General features: G+C 40.1%; 1 protein-coding gene across 1 annotated transcript; it reads left to right on the top strand.

The window, feature by feature from the left end:
- Nucleotides 1-8,453: 8,453 nt before the first annotated feature.
- Nucleotides 8,454-10,161, top strand: LOC129763090 (uncharacterized; the record flags this gene model as incomplete). Its single annotated transcript, XM_055761854.1, has 2 exons — nt 8,454-8,901; nt 8,959-10,161. Coding segments are annotated over exons 1-2 (1,572 nt in total), but the record flags the coding sequence as incomplete, so codon positions are not given.
- Nucleotides 10,162-10,676: the final 515 nt, after the last annotated feature.

Raw genomic sequence — 10,676 nt, 5'->3', positions numbered from 1 at the left:
TTTGAAATGAAAGCCATTAAATGGACCCAAAAAAAGGACCCAGCGAAATTGACCATAGCTTTAGCATCGGTAATGTAATTCCAGGACCATTATCTAGCACGGGAAATGTCCACTGGGAGAACTTTCAACCGTTCCTTAATAATATTCCTTCCAATAAAATGTGGGAACATTGGAATCGATTCGTGAATACAAAATATGAATGAAGACAGTGGAGAAGACTGAAGTTTGCAGATGTGGAAGGTAGGAATATTTTGATTGACCGTATACTAACAAAAACTGCGAAAAAACAGACAATATCGAAGAGGAATCAGATAAGACCGAAATAAAACGATTTAAAATAGAATGCTGTCATTTGTGGGTGACATGAAATATCGAAAATAAAAAAAAAGACTGAAGAGAGACAAGTTTTCTCCCATTTATTCCCCAGATTTATGTTTTTTTAGAGAGGGGGGAGGATGTGTAGATCCCAGAATACACATTGACGCCACTGCCAGCTATAACTGTCTCACCTTATTCGCTCATCGCACAAATCGTACATACCTCGATTATAGCAACTCGACGAGCGAACCTTGAGCTCGGCCTGACAATTGATGTAAAAACATCACACAGGAAATCGAGCCCTTTCTCGTTCCAGCCGTAATATTGTTAAGATGTGTTACCGAGTTCCTTGGCAAGATAATATACCCCACGTAGCTGGGTTATTCACAACAACTTGGATCGATCGAGCGACACATATGAAAAAACGAAATTGGTCAAGGATAGGAAGGAGAAGGGAGGGATAATAGTTCATTGTAAATTAATTTTACATAAAATGAGTAAACTTGGAGCAGAATATGAAAAACTAGATATAACTGGATGAAAATAAAAAACTGGAAGTTTTTAGGATTCAACTGGATGACTAGCCGAGAGAAAAAACTTGAAGAATTCGGGAAAAGGTGTTCGCTCGTTGTGTTGTGCTCGCCTGCTCGCTCGAGACTGTTTTCCCACCGCGGATGGCTTATTTATACCAATAAATCGCAAACGGACAGAAACGAATGTATTAGTTGCTCATTATTGGCGGTACGGGCAGGCTAGGTAGTGCGGACTGAATCAAAACGGCTGTCAAAAAAGATCCAATTGAAATGTCAAAAGAGATCCAACGATCAGGAGTGTTATTTTTCTTATGATAATCAACACTATAAAAGAGGTATTGTTGTCAAGGGCAAAAATAATCAAAATTATAAAATGAACGAGCTGCATTTTTCCGTCAATTGTTTAATTAACCATTCCATCTCTGAAAGAGCATCTCAGCCTTTCACTGAGCAACGCATTTTGACGTAGGACTACGTCTAACCGGAAGATATAGGGGGTGAAATGGAAATCTAGGCACTGAACAAGTAGGAAAAAATGCAAGATTTGGAACGCTTATAACTCGAGCATTTCTCAATAGATCGCAAAGGTTTATGCATCAATTGATAGGAAATATATCTACGCATCTATCATAACGAATAACATTTCATTTTTCTTGAGATAAATAATTGAATAATTGTGAAATTAATTGAATAATTGTGAAATTGTCAAAATGCACTATGTGCCCATTTTAGATTGGTCCATTTTGTGCTCCTCAAATCGTACCGACCAAAACGGGCAACCAGAGCAGCAGCGAAATAGAATGAAGCACGATTGGAAAGGAAAAAGAAAAAAATTAACGAAACATTGGTCGCAGTCTCACACATTCGTAATTCTCGAGCCAGCCACTCAGCTTAAAAATCCCCGCTCCGCTGCCGTAACGATCTTTTTTTCAGCCGTCATTCTTTGTGTGGACACCGACTGGACAACATCGTTGCTGGACGGGCTGGACGGCGAGGGATCGAGTGCCTTTCTCAAGGCAAGAGGGCGGAGGTGGTAGCGCTGGAGTAAAGTAGAGTAGAGTTTTCAAAGGGCCTTTCTCAAGGCTAGAGACGAATGAACTGCAAAAGTTTAAAGTCTCTATAATACAATACCTTCCTTCCTTCCGTAACGATCATTCTCATTCAAACCGTACTCCACATCGGTTCGCATCACAACACATCAACAAACCAACCCAAGCAGCCATGTCTGGACATGGTTAAGGAGGAAAAGTGAAGGGAAAGGCAAAATCCCGCTCGAACCGTGTTGATCTGGAGTTCCCCGCAAGGGTAGCTAGGCCGAGCGCGTTAGTACCAGTGCACCAGTCCACCTAGCCGGCGTTATTAGTTTCGGCCGCCGAAGTGATCGAGTTAGCTGGCAAAGCTGCTCGCGACGATAGGAAAACCCGCATTCGGAACAGAACACATTCGGTTCGGTGGACATCAAGACAACAGGCAGTTGCAGCGAGTTGCGAGTGGCAAACGCAATCGCAAAACGGCATCAGTTAGCAGAAGAAAAAAGTTTGTTCTTTATACAAACTGCTTTGGTGGCAAATCCAGAACAAGGCGGCATCGAGGGCGTTCGAAATGGTTTTTTTCAAAACCACGAGTACAAAGTTTTCTAAATTGGAACCATTCCATAAAACAAGGCGCTTTTCAGGGCCATTAAACCTTCCAAAAAAGAGTTTAGGAAATATAGTTCAATGCTTTCTAAAACATTATCCAAAATAATAATAAAACACAAATTGATTTTTTCATAATTTGTTTGCCAGGATCTGATGAGTATGTGAATTTGGCAGTTGTTCTGAGCTTATTGATAGTTGGGGACTTTCCAGATTATTCAATTTTCACCAATTCTAAAATTGTTTCCAGATTGAAAGTACAGTAATTTACAATTAGCTCGACATTTAGCTAATTGGACGGACATGTAATGCGACTTATTTAGTTGGACATTTTTGTAAACATAGAGATCCAAATTATGACCCCACATTGAAAGTCGACACTGTACCACTGTCATCGCAAATGTTCAATTACAGGTTAAAATCGCTTCCAATGCGACACTGAGTGGTGCTTCGGCACGTCGCATTGAATGTAATTTACTGTAAAATATGTCACAATCTGGATGGGAAGAAATTTTCCAACTGTGAAAGCTGTGGCGAGTGGCAAATGCAATCGCTAAACAAAAAAGGTTTAGCCGAACAAGATGGGGATATCGAGTGATAACAAAACAATAAACTCTTTAGATTGAAGATAATTTTGTGATCCTGAAAAGGACCCTTTTTAGCCTGCATGTGAATCCAACGAGCGAACAAATCGTAATCAATGTATTTTTTTGCCATCGCTCCCTTTTAACGCTCATTCGTTCGTCTCGTTGGACTCGCCCCTCTGGCTGAGTCTGCCGATTTGTCTTTATCCTGTGAGTGTGTACCGCTAGAGTATAAAACACGCGGACCCCAAAAAAATATCTTATTTTCTTTCAAACCGTAAACCCGTGTGGTTGTACGGCATCGGCATCGTGGACGTAACAAAGGAGGACAAGTTAAGGGAAAGGCAAAGTCTCACTCGAACCGTGCAGGTCTCCAGTTCCCTGTTGGTCGCATTCACTGATTGCTCCGTAAGGGTAACTAGGCCGAACGGATTGGTGCCGGAGCGCCAGTATACCTAACAGCGATTATAGAGTTTCGGCCGTCGGAGTGCTCGAGTTGGCTTGCAAAGCATCAAGAACAGAGCAGCTTCGGTTCGGCGCTCATCAAGGCAACAATTAGTTTCTGTGAGTGGCAAAGTGTTTCTCCGGCACGTCGCATTAAATGTAATTTACTGAACAACATGTCACAAGCTGGATGGGAAGAAATTTTCCAACTGTGAAAGCTGTGGCGAGTGGCAAACGCAATAGCTAAACAGGAAGGTTTAACCGAACAAGATGGGAATATCGAGTGATAACATAAACAGAACATCAAAGGTTCTTTTCAGAACCATCAACATATTCATAAAGAGTAAACAGTAAACTAATCCATTTTTCAGGTAGATAGGTAGGTATTCACGTAGGAGAAGAAAATAAAACAATATATTTAAAATATATATTTAACAAAAGCTGTCCCCTTTGTATAGTCCTACGTCACTCCGGTTATGTCCCCGACATTACCCACCCGTCTTTTTAATGTCCCCTCTCTTTTGACATAACGTTTTCCGAACGAAATAAAAACAAACGAAGTCAGAGTCACGTAAATGTTTACTCCTGCGATTTGAAAATATTCGATAAAAAGTGGAAGGGAGAGATGCCAGATGATTTTTAAAAAAAGTCTGTAAAAACATGTGAATGTCTGTTAAAAACGTGGAAAAGTCTGTAAAAGTGTGCAGATCTACAGAAATGTCTTTTAACGTTAATTTTCACATATTCATTAATACTTTGTACATCGCGTGGCACGTAACATTGTATTTTGTATATATATGCCTCCATCCATCCATGCCTAACCAATATAGTGGTTCTCAGATCTTCGTCAGAAGTGATAATTTTGTTCTTTATCGCAAAACATTAAACTCGTATTTTTTTTATTTTCTCATTAGGGTGCGCATTTCTATTTTAGGGTGATCCAAAAAATCATTTTTTTCCACTTTTTCCCAAAATGACTTTTTTCAAAAATTTATAACATGGAACCGGATACATGTTGTCTGGTCGTGTATCCGGTTCCATGCTGCTCGCTCTCAGCTCTCTAGAGCACTGAGAGCACAAGGCAGACAATCGGATATCCCCGTCCGGGATATCTTAGGTAGCCGGGATCCTGATCTTCTGCTTCATCTATACCTGTTCCTCAGAAACGCCGATGTCAACGTTTAATGATGTTTCCTTCGTTGTGTCCCCGTTTCATATCCCTCCTATCCGATCGATAAACTTTTACTTAGTCGCGGCAATACATACACACACTCTTTACAGACACACGGGCCAAAGGTTGTGCAGTCCACTGATCATTCAACAAGAGCCAAAGGTTGTACCGCTCATGACAACTCTACACGAGCTGATGATTGCGCCGGCTAGTGACCATTCTATCCTGGATTCCTCGAGTCGAGAAAGACGCACCACGCTAGATATGGGGTACAGACTAGGGGGGCGTTGCTGATTAATGGTCAGCTGCATCCCAATAGGAAGTATCCCGTGTCGGGCACACGTACAGAGCATCGAAGACTGCGACATACCAATTATGAGAACACTTGTAATACTAACCTCGAGTCAACCGCGAGTAATCGGTTACATATTACTAACATAGTCTAAGCAAATATTGTCAAAATATTGAACTCCCGGCCCCGTTAGGCTGACGCCATATGAGCCTTAATAAAATATATATTTTGGATAAAAAAAAAAAAAAAAAAAATTTATAACTTTCGAACCACTTAACCGATTTAGATGATCGACATATCAAATTCAAGCCAATGAGCTTTAATTGAGAAATATTGAACTTGCAGATAATATCGATCCTATTTTCGCAATTATTGAGTGTAGTCGTTTTTTGATTTATTCATGGCTTTGGACTAGGGGGCGCTTTTTTCCTATATTTTTTCTTGAAAGCTGATAATTTTTACATAAAATATCTCGATATCAGAGATGCTATTTTTTTCGTTTTTGAAATATGATTTTTCAAAACTAATCGATGGTTCGAAAACAATTTTTCCCCATTTCTCCCACTACAAAAAGTCATAACTTTTGTACTATTGGACCGATTGCTATCATCGACATATCAAATTGAAGCTTACGCGTTATTTTTCTATGAAAAGATTTTACTTTTGCAAAAAAATTGAATTTTTTATTTTTGTAATTATTGATTCAGTTAGTTTTTCATAGTTTTCTCGGTTAAAGATAGGAGCGCTATATTTTTTTATATTTTTCATGGAAAGCTGAGGATTATTTACCTAACATATCTTGATATCAGACATGCTATAATTATCGTTTTTAGGTTATAACTTTGTAAATTTAACATGTTTTAAGTCTTCGATCAATATTCATATGTGCCTAAACTAGACCTATGCTACTAGAATCCAAACTTCCCGCAAGTGTGATATTTTTTCAAATTTTGCTTATTGGCTTCCATTTAATATATCGATCATCTAAATCGGTTCAGTAGTTAAAATGTTATGATTTTTTGCAGAATGTTATTTTTGGACAAAGGGGGAAAAATGATTTTTCGGACCACCGGTTAACTTTGAAAACTCATAACTAAAAAACCAAAAAAAATAGCATCTCTGATATCGATATATGTTATGTAAAAAATCCTCAGCTTTCAAGAAAAAATATAAAAAATATATAGCGCCCTCTAGTCCAAAGTCATAAAAAAATAAAAATACGACTACAATCAATAATTACTATAAATAATAATTTTTTTCGCAAGTTAAATATTTTTTGATAAAAGGCTAGGTCATTAGTTTCAATTTTATATGTCGATCATCTAAATCAGTTCAGTGATTCAAAACATATTAAGTTTCTTTTGTCATTTCTGGGAATAAGTGGAAAAATTTGATTTTTCAGACCACTTAATAACCTATGTGTTGTAAGTGTGTTTAAATGTTTCAACGATCTACACATACATACATACACGTACATACGCGTTGTTAATTTTTATAAAAATCAGTATTTCTTCGTTGATATATTGGACATCCACCAAGGCTTGCGGTCTTGTCGTTGATGAAATTTATAAGAAAATGCAGTGTATATTTTCCATCCGCCATGCGAGGCTATACCAGTCTTAGATCACCACATGGCCATGAACCATGTCTGTGGTAACAATATCGAACAGTAACCCATATTTCGTTATAAGCAGACCCGAGAGCGAATGTAAGTTGTTGAAAATATAATGAAAATTTTTATTCGATGTTGTTTAAATACTTAGAAGACATAGTCCTGACCCTAACTTAACTATTTTTCAATAAATCTCCTTGCATTTCAGCAAAACAATCTTATCTAGAACAGAAAAAAATTATCAGAGACAATTTTCGTTCAAGATTTTTCCTTACCTGCAGAGAATGCAATTTTTCATTGATTGTGAATAACCGTATCCTCTCTTTCGTCTGCAATGATGTCAGGGCAAAAGTACGGGTTTTAAACTTCATACACACCAGATGGGCCAACCAGAAAGACTGCCGGGCCGCAGGTTGAGTATCGCTGGTCTAACGTCATGTGTATTGATATAAATGTATTGATATAAAATATAATAACTTTTCTGTATTAAAACTGTGGAAAAATGTCATATGGTGAGTCGAATATCTTTGGTGTGATGAATAAAGCCTCTTATTTTTCAAAAACCTGTGAAATATTGTTATATCCAAAAAGTCTACAACAAAAATAAAACAGATATGTCTGTAAATTTACAAACATATTTGTAAATCTGGCATCCCTGGTGGTCTGAGAATTTATTGCAAGAAATCGCTAGAAAACATGCATGAATTTGCTTGAAAATGAAGTGGATTGAGTCCGCACCACTTAGCGGGCAGGTAAACACACAAATCGGCCGAACAAATGTATTGAAAAATGAGAATGCTTCCTGTTTTCATGAATTTAAACCGCTTTGGGATTAGGGAATTGTAATGTATAGCATATCAAACAAATTTTAAAGAATTTCCGATTCGATTGATATGCAAACTATCAGAATTTGTTCGCAGTGCCAATAGTTGTTAACGTTAACTTCATTTCATAAAAAGGTAACCTGTTTTCTGATTCGGAACCCATCCTGAAAGGCGTAGTCCTACATCAAAAAGTGTAGCAGGAACTCATCGATTATTTGAAAAAGCACTTTTTGACGAACGTTTTCACACAGACGAGCGCAGACGGGCTTGGCCAAGGACCGTGCGTGATCCGGGCGACCGCGTTCGGCGAGGACGTCAGCAGCCATCAAGGTGGTGAGGGAGCGAGTTCGTCGAAAAATGAACCGTACCGCAGCTGACCTGAATTTGCCGATCGGGACTGCCCACACCATCATGGCGAAGGACCTGGGATACAAGCCGTACAAGAAACGCACAAACCGCACAGGGCAACGAAGGCTACTACGAAGAAGAGGCTGGACAGATCTAAACTGATACTTTCGCGGCACGCAGGTCAAGAGTTAGTGTTTTCTGATCAGAAACTTTTTGTTTTGCAACAGCCGCACAATGTTCAAAGTAATCGGCTGTGGACGCCGGCATTAGCCACCATCCCTCCGTCCCACAGAAACATCCCGCCGTTCCAGAGCGCCGCGTCGGTGATGGTTTGGGGGCCTATCCAGACGTGAGAGACTCCCACTAGTGTTTATCGAGAAAAACGTGAAAATAAACGCCGCGTACGCACTTCGAGACCTCTACGGGAAGGATCATTATGTCTTTCAACAGGACGACGCACCGGTTCACCCGGCCAATATAGCCCAAGATGTTGCTCCCAGCTAATAATATGTCGTAAAGGAGCCCTTCGCTGTCGATTGTCAGCTTGTCTGAAACATTTACAGCGGGTTCTCAGTTGACCCAGCGCAACGTTCACACCGTTCACATTTACGTTTATTTCCAGCATTCCCATTCTGTATTCATTTTATTTGGTTTACCTTAACTCAGTAGGCAATGAAATCGAAATAACTTCACATTTGGCTTCGTGCAACCTAAATTCGTACGTGTTAATTTCTAAAATACAAAAAAAAAGCAATAAAAAAAATTCTAAATGGAAGTTGAAGAGTCAGAAACGGACGCAAACTCTCCGGAGGATAAAACGTCCGAACCGGAACCGCCACCGGAGGACGCCCCGGAAATACTTCTGGATTCAATAGAGGAACCCGATGTACCCCCAATCTGTCCCTTCGTTACAATCGATTCCAATACGACAGTCGTTGACGAGTCGGAAGAATTCCCCGAACCAGTGGAACCGCTGGAACGGCTCGCGTGGGAACCAGAACCGGAGACGAAGCGCAGCTTCGCAAATCTGTACGTTTCCGAATGCTATAAATATGGCGTAACCCCGTTGAGTTACATAACCGAACTACTGACTGCAGTTGACTCCAGCCCCGACGAACCCGTTGAAATAGATTTGAATGTAAGTATCTGACTCGCCTCATGTAAGCACTTGGCTATCATAACTTCCGCTTTACAGCGGTTCGGTTGCAGCAACCTGCAGGTGCAAATAATCTTCGACTGCTTGTACCAGGCATGTCCTGGCCAGTTGCGTCTCCTGGACGTGAGCCACAACCTACTAATGGATGCTTCCCTGGCGGTGAGCTTGGCGAATCTGTTGCAGGCGTCCCAGACGATCGTCGATTTGAATCTTTCGAATTCCAATATGGACCATGAAGTGATGTCGATCTTGTCGAGGGCACTATCCTCGTCCAGCGTTCAGAAGCTGGGAATGGCTCACTGTCACCTGAGCGATGGCAGTGGCGAGCTGCTTTTCCAGGAGCTGGTACTGTCCGATTGTATCCGCGAGGTTGATGTCAGCTGGAATCGATTGGAGCATCGGAGTGGTGTCGCAATCGGGACGTTTCTAGCGGGGAATGCATCATGCGAGAAGCTAAATTTGGAGGGAAATTATCTCTATCTGGAGAAGCAATGCATAGTGCCTATGCTGAAAGAGCTATGCAAGAATGTCACTTTGAAACAGCTGAATTTGGCGTGGAATGGCCTTCATGGGTCGTTGTTCGGACAGACTTTGCATAAAGCGTTGACGAGCTGCGGGTTGGAAGTACTGAACCTGGAAATGAACAGCATGAGATCTGATGAAGCCGACAGCTTGATAAAAGCTTTGCGGAAAAGTGAGAGTTTGAAAGAAATTCACATTGGTGGAAACTTTTTCACCGAAGTGGAACTGAAAGATCTTGTTAAAGCTTTCGGTAGAAATCAAAGCATCAAGCATCTGTCGCTAGGAAAATATCAGTTCATCTCGAAAGTGGCGGGAAGACTAGCGAAACGTTGTATGACGCGCGATGATTCGAAATCTGTCCTCTTCCAGGGCATCCTGTTGGCGAATCCTCCTCGTCCGGTGGATCTGCACGAAATGTTGTTGGATCGCTGTCGGTTCTTAGGATTCAAGCCGAAAAGAAAGAAGCGGAAACGAAACTTGGGTCATTTTATGCTGCAATTGCAGAAGCTGGAAAATCTCCTGCTGACAAGGGATGATTTTGTCGCTCAGGTGAAGAAATTCCGGATAAAGCTAGACCAAAATCTACTGAGGGCACTGATGGATGCTTTCGCCGACCGGAAGCTCGTCGATTGTGGGGCCATGGCAACAAAGTATCTTACAAAGTATCCTACAGAACCACCGCCAGTGAAGAGGAAAAAAGCAAAGAAGAAGAAAAAGAAGAAAGGAAGCAAAAAATAAAAAATATAGAGTCATCTTTCGATATATATATATATATATATATATATATATATATATATATATATATATATATATATATATATATATATATATATATATATATATATATATATATACTCGTGTCACGATGTTCGTGGTCGTGGTTCCTCCGAAACTCCTCCTTTTGATGAAATAATGCACGAAAAGCTTGGAAGGCATGAGAATAGGTCGTTAACTATATACATATGCTACCGATTACTGTGTATCTAATACCGATAAGGAAAGTCTTATGCAAAAAAAATATTTTTTTCGCATTTTTTTAGCTGAACTTTTCAGCCTCATCTCCTATTTTTAATCACGATATTAATAATTTTGTATAAACAATACCAAATAATCGATCCGTCCCACAGTGGTCCCTGAGAAAATTTAGGCGGCCTAAAAATACAATTTTTACAAATTTTAGTGCTCCCGTGGCCGAGTGGTTAGCGTCATAACTAACATGCCGGGTGTTCGGGTTC

This window comes from Toxorhynchites rutilus, chromosome 1 (genome assembly GCF_029784135.1).
Source record: "Toxorhynchites rutilus septentrionalis strain SRP chromosome 1, ASM2978413v1, whole genome shotgun sequence".
Lineage (NCBI taxonomy): Eukaryota > Metazoa > Arthropoda > Insecta > Diptera > Culicidae > Toxorhynchites > Toxorhynchites rutilus.
This window is presented reverse-complemented; position numbering and strand designations above follow the sequence as displayed.